At 45.9% G+C, this 17,591-nt stretch overlaps 1 protein-coding gene across 1 annotated transcript in view; it reads right to left on the bottom strand.

Annotated features, from left to right (window-relative positions):
• RTN1 (reticulon 1) overlaps positions 1-16,030 on the bottom strand; it is a 107,585-nt gene extending 91,555 nt beyond the window's left edge. The window contains exon 1 of the mRNA XM_048484664.1: positions 15,676-16,030. Within this exon, the coding sequence (XP_048340621.1) occupies positions 15,676-15,868 (193 nt within the window). The 5' untranslated portion in view covers positions 15,869-16,030. The remainder of the gene's footprint in view (positions 1-15,675) is intronic.
• Positions 16,031-17,591: the final 1,561 nt, after the last annotated feature.

The raw sequence follows: 17,591 nt of genomic DNA, 5'->3' as shown, positions 1-17,591 counted from the left end.
CTTGCATTCAATCTCGGCCTACCCGTCCAAAGCTGAAAGACTCCTCCTCAGCTCCATTTCTCCACAGTCCGCAGTTCTGACTTGTTATATTAGAGTACACAGCAGGGAGACAAAAATTAATGCGCATAGGAGCCCGGGGAGGGGAGGAATTGCATTATCTCCGCGGCCTAATAGGGAGCTCTTTCATGCTGACTTTCCACAAAGCTGCCCGGTACATTAGTTGATACGGCCGCTTGCTATTGAGCAGGATTAAGAAACCTTTGGAACGGCTGCGAACAATAATGCTTTTTGTGGCTAATGATAAATTAAACTCTCCTCAGCAGGAAGAAGAGGGGGGAATGGGAGGGGGAACCGCATGGCAGAAAATGTAAGCTTTCTGCTAATGATCTGTAGCATTTCTATTTCCACAAGGTTCAGAATTTATAGCAGGGGTGTCGAACTAATTGGTTACAAGGGCCAGATACAGTGGTGGGATCCAAAAATTTTAGCAACAGGTTCCCAAGGTGGTGGGATTCAAACTGTGGCGTAGCGCCAATGGGGCTGGGCGGGGCACAACGGGGGCGTGGCCGGGCATTCCTGGGGCGGGGCTGTGGCAAGGATGCAGCATTTCATGAGTGGAAGCAGATGAACTACGGGATCTTGGGCGCGGGCTGCCACATACGCCAGTGCACCTCCTGCTAGGATCACTGCTTCAAGTTCTGCATGACTGCTGCTGAGAGGGCCAAACTAAGGCCAAAAATCACGTGGCAAAATCACCAATGAGTAACCCCCTCTCGGCACACACAAATAATTAGTAACTTACTCTCGGGAACCTGTGAGAACCTGCTGGATCCCACCTCTGCATTAAGGCCCTTAAAGGGAAAATGGGTACAGTAGTTTTGTTTGCTGCAATCCAAAGGCACTGGAACACTTCCTATAAATTTATGTCCAGGAATGGTTTCCAGTGAATAACATCCGTGTATGTGACATTTATGGAAACATTTTAAATTGCCTCTCGTGTATAAAAATAAGAAGCAGAATTCAGGTCCACATGGTATGTTGGGTGCCAAAATATATTCATCCTCTTTTGTTTCACAACCAGTCCAAAACTGCTCTTTGCTCCTCTCCCTTTCCACAACACTCATTTTTGTCAGGGTGAGAAGCAGGAAGGAATGGGCGTGTGTTTGAAATTATCATGCCACACACAAGTGCTCTGCTCCTTCTTTTAGAAATGTTTTGTCTGGTGGCAGTTGGGTCTGCTAGGAGAAAATGTACTCTAATGATCACTATAATAGCCATGTGGAAGGAACAGATGTGAACTTTTCACAGCTTGGATTCCTGATTGAAATATTTAAGCATCTACGCATTTAAATCAAATGCTCACGGCTGCTCGCCCTGCCGGGCTCGCCATAGAAGTTCTCTTGCAGTGCATATGGAGACGTCCCTGCTCCATTTTGTCTGAACTCAGAACTGAAACAGGCATGCCACAGAAAAGCCATTTATCAATGCCCGTTTGGGTAAATATACGGGTTTTTTTAAAAATTACTCCTTAGTTTCTAAGGAGGCAGAATGGGGTCAGGGTGGGGAAACAGTCAAGAGGCGGAATCGGTCGTTCTTAGAATGTGTCGATTTGCAGCATTCCTCCCAGTCAGTTCGATTAACTCCATGAGATTTACTCAATTGATGGTGGGAAATGGCATCAAGTCACAGCCAATTTACAAGGCAAGAGATGGTGGCTACCATTGCCTGCCTCCACACAGATACCTTGGACTTCCAGCATGGTGTAGTGGTTAAGAGCCAGCATGGTGTGGTGGTTAAGAGCAGGTGCACTCTAATCTGGAAAACTGGGTCTGATTCCCCGCTCTGCCACTTGAGCTGGGGAGGCTTACCTGGTGAACCAGATTAGCTTGTGCACTCCAGCACATGCCAGTTAGGTGACCTTGGGCTAGTCACAGTTCTTCGGAGCTCTCTCAGCCCCACCCACCTCACAGGGTGTTTGTTGTGAGAAGGGAAGAGAAAAGAGATTGAGTTTCCTTACAGGAGAGAAAGGGGGGATATAAATCCAAACTCTTCTTTTTCTTCCCTGTTGGTCTTCCCTCCAAGGCTGCTAAATTTCTGCAGCAGTAGCCAAATCCCAATCCCTGCATCCTGAGATCCTTTCTAATTGCATATAAAAGTGATGGAACTTCAGAGCTCCTGCATGTGACCCCTCCCAAGGCCGAGATATTTATGCTCTGCATTGTTCTTTATCATACTCTTAAGTAGTGGTAACACAGGAAATGAAAGAACTTTTGTATCTATTATTCACATGCCGAACTCACGCTGAAGCAAAGAACATGCAAATTTGTAAAATTGCCCACAGGTTGTAAAATCACATCAGACAGACAGACAGACAGACAGACAGACAGACAGACAGACAGACAGACAGACAGACAGACAGACAGACAGACAGACAGACAGACAGACAGACAGACGGGGAGGAGAGAGAGTCAGTCAGACAGGCAAGCAGGTAGACAGACAGACATATAGGTAGGCAGGCAGGCAGGCAGGCAGGTAGATAAGTAGGTAGGCAGACAGATAGACAGACATTACCTAGAGTGCAATCCAGATTGGGGGGGGGGGTATGTGGAGACTTTGTGTGGTGCAGAAGGGAGGGGGGGAAACCCTCCCACCACCCAATTGCCCCATTGCCAAAACAAGTCCCCACTGCCTGAAAGTCTGGGGGCCACCGTTCCCACGTTGGAACACCGGTGGAAGCTGACTAACATTGGCTCCACCCCTGGGAACACCCCAGCGCCCCTCCCCCCCGCATCTGATGGGGATGCCAGCACAGGTCCATGGTGGCCTGGACTTACAGGTTCGCTACTGCAGAGCTGAGGGGCAACCAACTGACGGCGTCTCTGTCCCCTCCACAACCCAATCCCCCCCCCCCCGATTGGGCTGCAAGTCATATGTTTCAGTCCTTAGAAGGCAGTGGAAAGAGATTGGCTTTGAACCTATAGCTAGCGATGCCAGAGGAGTGGCACTCAGAGCCCCTCTTCGGGTCCCTGTTGGGCACGCGCATCCACAGGCTGTTAGATCCTGTAGGGGGAGCAGAAAATTACCCCCCCACACACACACACATCTAGGCTGGCCTTGCTTCTGAGTAAATCCTCCTAGGGTCGTGATTCACCCATTCAAAGTGTTGCACGGATGCTTCACCAAGCGTAATCTCGAGTAAAGCGCGCCTTGGAGCGAACCGTTTTGTCTAAACTAAAACCTCAGCATTCAGGTTAAATTGCCGTGTTGGCACTTTGCGATAAATAAGTGGGTTTTGGGTTGCAATTTGGGCACTCGGTCTCGAAAAGGTTCGCCATCACTGCCTTAGGGAGATAATAATAATAATCTGTGCCATCGAGTCACAATCAAGTCACTGTAACTCCTAATCCATGGGGGTTTTGAGGTATGATATGAGCAGAGGGAGGTTGCCATTGCCGTCCTCTGCATAGCAACCTCAGTCTGCCTTGATAGTCTTCAATCAAAGTATTGACTGTGACTAACTCTTCATTTCTAATTTCTGGGCTAGTGGCGACTGCTCCCCAAAGATATAAGGCAAATAAGGTAACAGTTTATTGTCGAAGGCTTTCACGGCCGGAATCACTAGGGTGTTGTAGATTAAGAGCTCATGTATCTAATCTGGAGGAACCGGTTTGATTCCCAGCTCTGCCGCTTGACTTGTGGAGGTTTATCTGGGGAATTCAGATTAGCCTGTACACTCCCACACACGCCAGCTGGGTGACCTTGGGCTAGTCACAGCTTCTGGGAGCTCTCTCAGCCCCACCTACCTCACAGGGTGTTTGTTGTGAGGGGGGAAGGGCAAGGAGATTGTAAGCCCCTTTGAGTCTCCTGCAGGAGAGAAAGGAGGGATATAAACTCCTCCTCCTCCTCCTCCTCCTCCTCCTCCTCTTCTTCTTCTTCTTCTTCGTCTTCTTCTTTGTCTTCTTCTTCGTCTTCGTCTTCTTCTTTTCCAGGTTGTATGGCAGTATTACAGTAGAATTTTCTCCTTTAGGAGAAGATGCTACCGGAACATGGCCACACAACTCGGAAACACCCACAACACCCAAGGTATCAGTTCTTCACTGAGCTCAACATGGTCGTGTTTCTCCCCGCTCCCTCAGCCTAATCCTCAACCTAGTTAAAACAGAGTCACTGAGAATAAGCTGACATAAGAACTCATCACATTACAATGCATGAAGATCAACACTTGGGTATTAAAGAGTGTGCATTTTGTAAGCCCCACAAGTGTGTTTTTCATATTATATGGCCGAGAGGCAACATCGGCTTTCGTTCCCGAGTCAAGCGTCGGGTCAAAGGCATTGGTGCGGCACATTCTCATTTTACAGAATATACCGAAGGGTCTTTGGACCAGCACAGGATCCCAGATGAAAACAGCCAGTGGGTGGCTTCCCAGACTGTAGCATTCCTGCAGTACAAAAACATTAGTTCAAAAGCAGCTCTTATCTCAAAGGGGGAAACGTCATAATGCTGTCTGTGCAGGATTAGGGAAACCCAGGGCTTTTCTACACGATTTCCCCCCATTCATTCTGACCCCATGCTGCTTTGGTTTGTCTCCTGATTTCCGAGCACATTTTTGTGTTTGTAGTTTTAACTCTGGGTTTTGTTTTCCCCATTTTATGCTTGTTTGTTTTTTGCTTGGTTTAGTGTTTTGGATCTTTTGAGAGCTCTTTTACTCCGACGTTTTTCCTGAAACCAATTTTGGCGTTTTCCTTGTGTGTCACGTTTCTGATGGGGGGGGTGTGTGTGTGTTTCATCCCACCCATTCCCATCCTCTGCAGTCTACAGTTTAATAAATAGACCGATGTGGTCTAACCATTTCCTCTTCTCCCCACCTTGAAGAAGAGTAATTTGTTGTTCTTTTCATTTTTCAAACACCCCAAAACCCTGCTATATAGCTTGACAGTTGTAACAATAGGCTTTTCAGGTTCTCTGAATCCCCAGATTTGATTTTTTTAAAAATTAGTAAGTCTCTAGTCCCTTCACTCTTTGCTTACAGAGATACCGTGTTTCCCCGAATATAAGACAGTGTCTTATATTAATTTTTGCTCCCAAAGATGCGCTATGTCTTATTTTCAGGGGATGTCTTATTTTTCCTGTGTTCTGTTTGTCGGGCATGCTTCCAAACAAAAACTTTGCTATGTCTTACTTTCGGGGGATGCCTTATATTTCGCACTTCAGCAAAACCTCTACTATGTCTTATTTTTTTTGGGGATGTCTTATATTAGGGGAAACAGGGTACTGGTGAGCCTCAATATAACGACAGTGTCTTATATTAATTTTGCTCCCAAAGATGCTTTATGTCTTATTTCAGGGATGTCTTATTTTTCCTGTGTTCTGTTTGTCGGGCATGCTTCCAAACAAAAACTTTGCTATGTCTTACTTTCGGGGGATGCCTTATATTTCGCACTTCAGCAAAACCTCTACTATGTCTTATTTTTTGGGGATGTCTTATATTAGGGGAAACAGGGTATATAAGGAAAAAGTCATATCTCCATTATAAAAGAGGATAGAGATTTACCTTTTTTTAAAAAGAAAGCTGAAAATTCAAAGAACCAGCTAGGCCTACTGTTAACAGTGATATACTAGTGATATACTGGTGATATACTGATATTTTAGTGCCTTTTCAAAAAGTGAGTACTCTGATACCATGGATAAAAACAGCACCCTCCCTTGAAAATCCTCATTATTGAAGGCACATGCAGAAGAAAATAGACTGGCTCCACAACTGTGAAAATACACAACTGTGAAAATACATTATTGAAGGCACATGCAGAAGAACCACACCCAAAACAGTTCCAATGCTTGTTGATTGACTCCCAAGAGAGTCAGGAGTAAGTCAAGCAAGCGAAAAGTTTCCAGAAAATTGGGAGTTCTTTCATTCAAAAGGGAAAGAAGATTTAACCAGCAGCATCACAAAGTTGATGAGCAGACAGAAAGGATTCTGGGTATTTACTTAAAATATTTATTAGCTGCCTTTCTTCCTTACGGAACTGTAGGAAGCTTACCATATTAATAAGACACAAAAAATATACATGAAACCAACATTTAAAAATGGATTCTGAAGACTGATTTATTCATAAAACCGTCTTCAGCTGCCTCCTAAAGATTGAAAGTGAAGGGGTTGGGTGCATCTCCAGTGGGAGGTTGTTTCATAGACATGGGGCTGCCACCAAAAAGGGCCCTCCCACCAAACCAGATTCTTTGATTAATAAGGCAGTCAAGAGGGCTTCTCCCTGTGATCTTAATTCTTGGACAGGGTATTTCTCACATAATAGCATAACCTCCTAAGGCTGATGAACAGTTCTGTGTTACTTGAGAGTTTGCCCATAAGGAGGACAGTCCCTTAAATGGGTGCTGTGTGGTTTCCGGGCTGTATGGCCGTGTTCTAGCAGCAGAGGATCTGAAGATGCCAGCCACAGATGCAGGCGAAACGTCAGGAGAGAATGCTGCTAGAACATGGCCATACAGCCCGAAAGCCACAACATAAGTATCGACATTGAAAGTAACCCGACAATACAGTCCCTTAAATGTTGTCATGCAGCCCACCTGCTGTACTTTACTTTCCTCCGTCTACATCTTATCATTTGGATAAAACTTTTGTTTTGAGCAACTGCGTCCCTGAAATAACTGAAAATGTTGCAAAATCTTTATTTTGTGCCAAAGGATTGCGACAATGTAAGGCCTTGATATGATTTTTATAGCTCTGCCTCCACACTGTTTTATTATTCTGCTTTTAACTCAGTAATATCCTATTTAATTGAAGAAGGAAGAGGAAGAGGAAGAGGAAGAGGAAGAAGAGGAGGAGGAGGAGGAGGAGGAGTAGTTTGGATTTATATCCCCCTTTCTCTCCTGCAGAAGACTCAAAGGGGCTTACAATCTCCTTGCCCTTACCCCCTCACAACAAACACCCTGTGAGGTGGGTGGGGCTGAGAGAGCTCCGAAGAGCTGTGACTAGCCCAAGGTCACCCAGCTGGCGTGTATGGGAGTGCACAGGCTAATCTGAATTCCCCAGATAAGCCTCCACAACTCAAGCGGCAGAGCTGGGAATCAAACCCGGTTCCTCCAGATCAGAGTGCACCTGCTCCTAGCCACTAAGCCACGGCTGCTCCTGAGGTGTTAATCTGATTTTAGTTGTGTTTTATCCCATTGAAGAGCCAGCATGGTGTAGTGGTTAAGAGCTGGTGGATCCCCACTCCTCCACCTGAGTGGCACAGGATTATCTGGTGAACCAGATGTGTTTCCGCACTCCTACATTCCTACTGGGTGACCGTGGGCTAGTAAGTTCTCTCAGAACTCTCTCAGCCGCACTCACCTCACAAGGTACCTGTTGTGGGGAGAGGAAAGGAAAAGGAGTTTGTAAGCCACCTTGAGTCTCCTTACAGGAGAGAAAGGAGAAAGATAAATCCAAACTCTTCTTCTGAATGTTCTTATATGCATGATATGCTAATAAAGGTCGTACCATGTCATACACTCATAACTAAGGGCTTTGTGTTGCTGCAGGCCTTGAATGGTTGGTTGCATAAGTGAAATGGCACTATAAGTATGTTGCCAACCTCCAGGTGAGAACTGGACTTCTTATGGAATTACAACTGATCTCCAGATTGACAGCCCCAGAGGGGAGATTCCATTATTTCACATCCCTGCTAAACTCCCAAACGCCACCATCACCAGGTTCTGCCAAAAGCTCCAGGAATTTACAACCAGAAGTTGACAACCCTATATGCACCACCGGATTAAAGCCACTGGTATAAGCAGTGTGTCTAAAATGTGCTCAAGAAATGCCACTGTCTGGTTCTTTAAAAGAAAAATCAGATACAAAGAGAACAGAGGCGTCACTCAGCAGAAGTGGTTTTAACTTGGTAATTACCCGCTGACTAATCAATCGATTTAAATAAACTCGCCTATTACTAAAATGTCAATATAGAACACAGGTGTCTTCTGGAGGTATTTAACAAAGATAATGTTCAATTTAAGAACAGGAGGGTGTGGAAGGTGTGGTAAAGCCCAATCTTGTCAGATGTTGGATGCTAAGAAGGGTTGGAATTTGGGTGGCATTCACTGAAAATGTCGGGGGGAAGAATTAGGACTAATAAAAGGAAACACTTTGTCACACAACGTGTGATTGGTGTTTGGAATATGCTGCCGCAGGAGGTGGTGATGGCCACTAACCTGGATAGCTTTAAAAAGGGCTTGGACAGATTTATGGAGGAGAAGTCGATCTATGGCTACCAATCTTGATCCTTCTTGATCTGAGGTTGCAAATGCCTTAGCAGACCAGGTGCTCAGGAGCAGCAGCAGCCACAGAAGGCCATTGTTTTCACATCCTGCACGTGAGCTCCCAAAGGCACCTGGTGGGCCACTGCGAGTAGCAGAGTGCTGGACTAGATGGACTCTGGTCTGATCCAGCTGGCGTGTTCTTATGTTCTTATGGGTGGAAGACCCCCGAGGAAGACTCTGCAGAGGAAGGGTATGGCAAACTGCCTCTCTTTCTCACCTTGAAAGCCCCTTGCTGGGGTTGCTGTAAGTCAGTTGCAACTTGAAGGCACTAACATAGGCACGTAAGCACCAAAAAAAACCCAGGCAATCTTCCGTGTTTTCGCCTGTCAGCCCTACCCGCACCAGAACGAAAATAGCCTCAAAAACAAGAAAATGTGACCTTAGCATTCAGCCTCACACTGATTAATATTTGCCCTCAGAGATTAAATTTATATGAACACGTCAAGCTACTTTATACCGATGCCATCTAACCCAATTTCATCTGTTCTGACTGGTCGCAGCTTTCCAGACATCTTTTCCAGCATTGCTTATCTGAGATCTTTTTTCACTTGCTTGGATGTATCAAGGATAGAACTCGAGACTTCAAGACTTCAAGACCAGTGAGATATGGGTCATGGATGAAATGACTCCTTCCAGGCCACAATTAACAAGCTAAAGGATTAATGGATTAATCAACTGATTAAATCAATGAAAGCTAAAATCCTATGCACGCTTGCACGGAAGTAAGTGCTTGACTACGTACAGAGGTGGGTGGCAAAAAGCAATGCTTGGAGCAGAGCAAAAATGATGGGAAATGACATAAGAACATAAGAACTAGCCTGCTGGATCAGACCAGAGTCCATCTAGTCCAGCACTCTGCTAATACTGCTGCAGTGGCCCATTGCAAGGTGCCTTTGGGGAGCCTCTCACATTACGCCAAGCAGGATGTGAAAGCAATGGCTCAAGGCTGCTGCCTGCTGCTCCTGAGCACCTGGTCTGCTAAGGCATTTGCAATCTCAGATCAAGGAGGATCAAGATTGGTAGCTATACATCGACTTCTCCTCCATAAATCTGTCCAAGCCCTTTTTAAAGCTATCCAGGGGGCTTTCACCACTTACCTTCTGCTTTCGCGCCGCTACTGGGGAAAGTAGCTGGTCCAGCAGCAGCTTCCCACTTGCATGGGCAGCAACCACGATGCCTTCCGGATCGCCATGCCGCTCTTAAAAATGCAATTCACCAAGCAGCGCTGTCAATTCCTGGTGCTGGAAGAAACGGAACCTTTTGATGACCCCCAAGCACGAGAGCCGGGGGTGTGGGGAACCCTCGAAAGCACACCAGGAATGACGCCGCTGGGGCTGAGGGGGCGCATGAGCGGCACGCGAGCAGACGCTAGAGTGGGGGAAAGCCCCCAGGTTAGTGGGCTGGGGCCATCACCACCTCCTGTGGCAGCATATATTCCAAACACCAAATCACACGTTGCCATGTGAAGAAGTGTTTGCTTTATTGAGTCCTAATTCTTCCCCAGCATTTTCAATGAATGCCCCTGGTTCTAGTATTGTGAGAAACAGAGAAAAATTTCTCTCTGTCAACATTTTTCTACCCCATGCATAATTTTATAGACTTCAATCCATATCCCCCTCAGACGTCTCCTCTCCAAACTAAAGGAGTCCCAAACGCTGCAGCCTCTCCTCATGCTAGAAAGGTGCTCCAGTCCCTCAATCATCCTCGCTGCCCTTTCTTCTGCACTTTTTTTCTATCCTCTTCGATATCCTTTTTTGGAGATGTGGCGACCAGAGACTGAACACAGTATTCCAAGTGCCGTCGTACCACAGCTTTATATAAGGGCATGACAATTCTTGCAGTTTTATTATCAACTCCTTTCCTAATGATCCCCAGCATAGAGTTTGCCTTTTTCACAGCTGCCTAGAATCCTAGGCCTTTTGTGCACATTTGGTCTCTCTGGGTCAAGTCCCCATTTCCTTTGGGTCAGATTCTCAATTGAGCATGTGTTTCTCCCTCTTCAGAAGTCATCACGCCACAAATCAGAGAAGGCCCACAGTTTCCAACAGCAAAGTGCTGCGAGGGCTTGACAGGTCCAGAGTCACTCAGTGAGCTCCCAAGGAGGAGTGGGGATTCAAACCTGGGCTTCCCAAATCCTAGTCCAGAGTTTTAGTCTGACCACTACACTGAACATTTCGCCTCAAACGCTATCCAGCTCCTTCAAGCTGAAAGAGTTTTTTGCCTCCTTCGGGAAAACAACTGCAGAATAGAGTACAGCAGTCCTCCATCAAGTCCATATTCCTTTGCAAAATGCATCCCTTCTTATATTTTCAGGTAGCCATGTTAGTCTGAGGTAGAAGAACAAGATTTGAGTCCAGGACCAACATGGCTACTAAACTAGAATTTTGATCTTGTTGTTCTTGCATTTCTCTTCTCCCATATCATTTCCGCCGCTGCTAAAATATTTAAAAGCTCTATTTTACCTGTCATGGAAAATTTGCCCCAAAAGGTATCCTTCACCTTTCAGTCATACCTTCTAGGAGTTCTTGCCAACACTGCGTGCCTTTCATTGTTCATGACCTTCTGATGCGTAGGAAAATTGGCTTTGTTTTCCAGAGGGCGTTTGGAAAGGCAATGTAATGATTTTGTTCAATACTTTTTTTCCATATCTTGACTGAGATCTGTTCTTGCTAAAACAACACAGAGCAGCATGCAAATCGGAGTGGCTGTTTTGAAAAGGGGGCAAGTTAAAATGATGTTTCATGACTATGATTTTGAAGCTTTTCTTCTGGAAAAAAAAACTCTGAACAGGAGCAGACAAAAAGGCCTCAAGATTATGCCATGAAATATTTCAGTCTCCCTCCTTTTTTTTGTTTTTTAACATCCAGCCAGATGGAGAGTTTTGAAGGACTCAAAAGCTTTCACAGTGTTCTTTATTGTTTGAGTTGCTGTTAATAATGATATCACGCAGATATTGTTTTGGGGAATTTTCTTTGGACTGCTGGGTCTACTTGGAAATTTAGCTCCCACTCTTTCCAATTATTCTCATTTACTACATTTTCATAATAGGTTTTTGTTAATTGATTTCATTTTCTCTTCTGTTAGCCCTCCTAAGTCCCTCATGGCAGAAATGTAGGGTAGAAATATTACAAACAGATAAATATAACACTGAAGCTAGATGACAGTGGGAGATTTCCTGCCTCTGTGAACCGTATTTATTTATTTATTTGATTCCATGCTTACTTCATTTATCATCTGCCTTTCTCGCTAAGGGAGACTGCAGAGTTGTAAGAATAATACCATAAAAAGCAGAATAATACATGCAAGGAACAGTGCAAAAGATTGGATCATTCGAGAACAGTTAAATAAAATCAGCATCATACATCCATAGTAGCCTGGATTTCACAAATCACAGGGTCCAATAAACTAGATTTCACAATAAGAGAACAATGGCCCTTTCCGCACACGCAAAATAATGCATTTTCAAACCACTTTCACAACTGTTTGCAAGGGGATTTTGCTATTCCGCATAGCTTCACTGAAAGCAGTTTGAAAGTGCATTATTCTCCATGTGCGGAATGAGCTAATGAGATAAAGAGTAGAAACACATCCAATAAACCAGGAAAAGGAAGGAAAAACCATACGAGGATCGCACTGCATCATGTGGAAAATGTTGCTAGTCAGGTAAGAGGAAAGTTGCTATGATAGGACAGAAATTATCCACAGCATCCTCTTGGCAGGTAAAATTTGTAGCCTAGTTCAGAGGTGCCCAGAGCTTAACTTCAGTAACATATATCCTTGTATAGAGGCGGCAGTTGCTGCCAAAGCAACATTTTTAAAAATCTGCATAGCCAATCAAATCTCCAATAGTCAATCAGAAGCCTTGCTGGGCAAAAGTCTCACCTGGCCACGCCCACTTCCTAGAAAACTTGGTGAGTGCCAGAAAATGTGTTAGTGGGTACAATGGTGTCACATGGGCACTGCGATGGAGACCCCCTGTGGTGGGATCCAAAATTTTTAGTAACAGGTTCCCATGGTGGTGGGATTCAAACTGTGGCATAGCGCCAATGGGGCTGGGCGGGGCACGATGGGGGTGTGGTCGGGCATTCCAGGGACGGGGCATTCCTGGGCGGGGCTGTGGCAAGGATGCAGCCGCTGCGCCAGTCCTTGGGTGGGAAACGAATGCACGCAGGCGCAGGCTGCCACGCACGCCGGTGCACCTCCTGCTAGACTGCTTCAAGTTCTGCGCGCTACTGCTGAGAGGAGGGGCGTAACTAAGGCCAAAATCACGTGGCAAAATCACCAATTAGTAACCCCCTCTCGGCACACACAAATAATTAGTAACCTACTCTCGGGAACCTGTGAGAACCTGCTGGATCCCACCTCTGCCCCCTGGCCTATCACTTGGTAATGTACGCTCTTTGGGCAGGGACCTACCATTTATGCATCTGGGGCACTTTGACAGTCAAAGTTCCAGCAAGACAGCAAAGGTGATCCCATGCATGTTAACCACAGTTAAGACTGCTTCGCAAAATTTATTTCCTCAACGCACCATGACAATGGGCGACATTTTCTGCAGCAGATGAAGCTCCTTTCTTAGGCCTGTGATCATAAGTATATCTTTGCAAGCAGCAGAATGAACCTGTTTTTGAAACATGTTGCAAAGTTCATAAGATTAAGGAGAAGCCTACCCATGTGGAATGCTTTTGAAAAACCACTTCGTGTGACAAAACAGAGGCAAACAGAAATACTTCAACAGGAAGCAACAGGAAGCCATGAGTATTTATTGGTGTACCTTTGGTGCACAGAATATCAGTCAGATCAATAAGAGAGGGATAGGAGGAACTATCTTGATCCTAAATAAAAGTATGTCACTGATGATTTTTATGGGATTTATTCATAACAAGGAAGACCAAAGTATATGTTTTGGACAAAATGATTGAATACTGCAGTAATCAATAAAACAATATAATCCCTCCACCCACAAAATACTCCTCTGTTATTAAAGAGCAGACAAATGCAAACAATCAAGAAGAAGAGAAGAGAAGAGTTTGGATTTATATCCCCCCTTTCTCTCCTGCAGGAGACTCAAAGGGGCTTACAATCTCCTTGCCCTTCCCCCCTCACAACAAACACCCTGTGAGGTGGGTGGGGCTGAGAGAGCTCTGAGAAGCTGTGACTAGCCCAAGGTCACCCAGCTGGCGTGTGTGGGAGTGTACAGGCTAATTGGAATTCCCCAGATAAGCCTCCACAGCTCAGGCGGCAGAGCTGGGAATCAAACCCGGTTTCTCCAGATTAGATACACGAGCTCTTAACCTCCTACGCCACTGCTGCTCAAGTCATCATATTTCTGTTAGCTTTTTTGAACTGTGACCCAGCCACAAGGTTCAGAAATCAATGACTCTGTCCTGCTTTCTCAGTCTCCCTGGCTTAACCCACAGAAAAGTAAAAGATATTCTTTTTTAAAATTCCTCCCACCTTTTTAAAGTCTCTACCATCCATTTAGAATGTCTGAATCAGATGAAGGGCTGAAATAGTTTATTAGTATAGGAAACAGATTTTTTAAAACAGTTTTAGTAGAGATTGACGCTGTCATTAAAGAAACCACCCATCTTTGTTCTTGACAATATCCACCCTTCATAATCACCAGGGTTCTTAGCTAAGGGGGATACTCTGTGGATATTATGGGTGCCTGTTCTTGGGGTAATCTTTCAGGAAAATCTAACTAAGGATCTCATCTCTATTTACACACAAACACACCATTCCTAGCCACTTGTCTTCCTTATCAGTAATCTCATTTCTCCCATTTAAACTGCTAAAATCAATAATAACACTTTTTTGAATGCGAAAGGTTGATACCACAGCAGATGTACTTTTTCAGCACAATACAACGGCCTGACGTGTTCTCACTACTTAAGATACATTTCACTACCAGACTCAGAACAGAAACGGCAACAGGGGAGAAAGAGAGAAAAAAAGATCCTTGTGAAAAATTCATGTCGCGCCTACAGAGGGAATGAAAACTCCCACCTCCCTAAGCTCAGAGAGCTACAAATAGCCAGATCTTTGTGCAAAATAACAGCCAAAGGATTTGACAAGAAGGAAAGCCCAGCCCAAAATTGCATTTTAGGAGATGGTGTTCCAATGCAGAACTGAGACCCACCTTTCTGCTCCCACTCCCCAACCTGTTTCACACAAATTTAATACTGCAAGATTGCATAACGGCAACACAAATCTGTTCCTTGGCAGGTGGGAATTAAAATGAGAACAGGTAAGTTTCTTTAGGCACAGGGGGAAAAAAGAATTGGAGTGCAGAAACTCTGTGATCCAGCAGTTGGCTTCACAAACAACTACTCAGAAAAGAACCAGAAGTACACACCCAACTATACAGAGAGTCCTGAAAAGAACGACCGACGAACATATCTGATGAACAGAGTTCTGAATCTCAGAAGCTTATACCCTGGAAATCTTGTTACTCTTTAAGGACCAGAATCCTTGTTCTACTTCGGACCACAACTGCCCACCTGAAATGACAGTTTCTGAAACTACCGACTGTTTGCCTTCCTCCGACCCCGAGAAATCCAAGGCAGATGCGCAGCCCCGTGGGGAAATCAGCACGCTGAAGCTCGCTACAGCAAAGAGGATCCAACACCCAATGGAAACCAAGCGTGATCCAAAAGCCAAAAACCAAATCAGCTCAATTCTCTGTATCCACCCCCATCCCCCTTAGTGGAACCTGGAGACAGGAACGAATTAAACGCCAAAGGACAGATCATGATGCAACTCAACCTTCAGGACTCTTAAACGCATGCTGCCATTAGAAGCTTTACATTTGAAGGGGGTGGGGCAGCAGAGACCTATGCACTTCTGACTGAAACACTATACACTGAATAGTAAGCTGAGGTCGTCCCAGTGGTAATCGGCTCCCTGGGTGCCATTCCAAAAACACCAAGAGCTGCACTTGAAACACCTTCAAATTGACAAAATCAGCACCAGTCTTCCAGAAGGCTGGGACCCACTCGCATACTACGGCGATACACGACAACATCCTAGGCCTCTGGGTGAGGCTCCAATAGTAATGAAAAGCACACAACCAGCTAAAGAACTGGAAGCTGTGACATTAAAAATAATAATAACAATAACAATAATAATCGGCAACCTGGGTCAAACGGGAAAAAAAGCATTCCCAATGGCCACCTAGAAGTTTACAGAGAAAAGGGATCCCTCCCCCCTCCCCCTCCCCCCAATTTCCCTCCCAGGCCTTGGCTACCGATCGCCTCAGCCAGAATCCCCCAGGTATTGCGACCAGGCCGCTTTCCAGAGGCCCCAGTCGGGCAGGCGCGCGGCCCTTTGTTGAGCATCCCTGGGTACCTCGCCTTTTACCTGTGGATGCAGTCGCCATGGCAACGGGCGGGGGTTCCACGGCGGAGCCGAACGCCGTCGGATGCCGCCGCTGCTGCGCCCCTTCTGCATCCCAGCGCCTGGCCAGAGCTCCGGCCGCGCCGCTCTCCTCCTCCTCGGCGCCGTCGCCCACCCAGTGGTGCCCGGGGCTGGGGCGACCCGGCGGCGCAGACATGCCGGCTGGAAGCAAGACCGGAGGGGCCGGAGGACCAGAGGGGAAGGGGGCTGTAGCGAGGGGGCAGCGCTGGGGAGACCGGCCGGGAGCTGCGGGTGCAAAGCGGGGACTGGCTGCTGCTGCTGCTGCCGCCGCCGCCGCCGAAGCTCTCCGAGAGCGCCTCTTACGCAGGTGCAAACGGGAGCCTGCCAGCCCTTGCGTCACCCTGTGGCTGGCATATCACAGGGCAGGGGGGAGGATGCTGAGCTCCAGCCTGGTGGGGGGCCTGCCACCCGCAAAGGAGGCCCCAGGCAGGGGGAGGGTTCGACAGGGCGGCCCCTGACCCCGGGGGGAGGGATTCACCCCCCTCCCGCTCCTTCCACGGCTAGCCGGATCCCCTTTCCAAATCCATTTGCGAGACCACCGCAGGTTTAGTTCTGAATCTGGGTAGCCCCACCCCCACCCACCCCTAGCTTCTGGGTTCGGACTCACTCCCGTCGTTTTTAAAGCTAGTAGATTTCAAAAGAAAAAAAAGTTTTGGAGCATTTTAGTATATTTTGAATCCATTTAAAACAAAAACAAAATCTGGCTGCCAAGAACACCTTTCCGGGGTGGAAAGAGCAAAACAAGCAGACAACAGCACTTCTAACAACAACATATTAACGCAAATAACAATAATAATAATAGGTCCTTGGGAAACAATCGATATTCAGGGATTATTATTCCAGACACTTATTATGTATTATTATTATTATTATTATTATTATTATTATTATTATTATTATTATTATTATTTAAAAATGTTAGATTTACTTTAAAAAATAATCCGGTTTAATCCAGAATCTGGGTAGGCTGCCCAGACTCTGCTTCTGGAGTCAGAGTCACTCCCATGGTTTTAAATCTAGTGGGGGTTTTTAAAAAAAGGTTTTGGAGCATTTTTTGTATTTTGAATTGATTTTTTAAAAAATGGTTGCCAAGAAGAAGAAGAAGAAGAAGAAGAAGAAGAAGAGGAGGAGGAGGAGGAGGAGGAGGAGTTTGGATTTATATCCCCCCCTCCCGCCCGCAGGAGACTCAAAGGGCTGATAATCTCCTTGCCCTTCCCCAGAGTAGGTGGGCTGAGAGAGCCCGAAGCTGTGACTCTCGCCTAAGGTCAACAGCTGGTGTGTGGGAATGCACAGGCTAATCTTGAATTCCCCAGATAAGCCTCCACAGCTCATGGCAGAGCTGTAATCAAACCCGGTTCCTCCAGATTAGATAATAGCCAAGCTCTAACTCCCTACGCCACTGCTTAACCTCCTACGCCATCAACAAGGTTCTCAGGGGTGAAGAGAGCAGAAATTTTAAAGATTAACCTAACCAATCAATAAAATATTATAATATCTTTCTCTCCCCCACCCCCCAAATGCCAACCAGGACTGACCCTTAGTTTAGCTTCCAGATTAAGGGATTGCGGTGGAATGTCTTCATCACCTGTAAGTAGGTTTGCCAAGTCCAGGTTGGAAAATTCCTGGGGATTTGGGGGTGCAGCCCGCTTAGCAAGCCTCAATGTACCCAAGCCTCAACGCATTCAAAGCATTTGCATCAATGATGTGAAAATGTGAAAAATATTACATCAAAATATGAAAATATCATGCATTCATTAACCGCAGTCGCCCACAAGCTCTCATATACACTTCTAATACCCCTCTTACAGTAATAAATAAACATAACATACAATAACACAAGATGTTTTGTCCAGTTCTCC

The sequence above is a fragment of the Sphaerodactylus townsendi genome, linkage group LG02 (genome assembly GCF_021028975.2).
Source record: "Sphaerodactylus townsendi isolate TG3544 linkage group LG02, MPM_Stown_v2.3, whole genome shotgun sequence".
Classification (NCBI taxonomy): Eukaryota; Metazoa; Chordata; class Lepidosauria; order Squamata; family Sphaerodactylidae; genus Sphaerodactylus; species Sphaerodactylus townsendi.
Note: the sequence above shows the minus strand (reverse complement) of the source record. Positions and strands in the feature narration are given on the sequence as shown.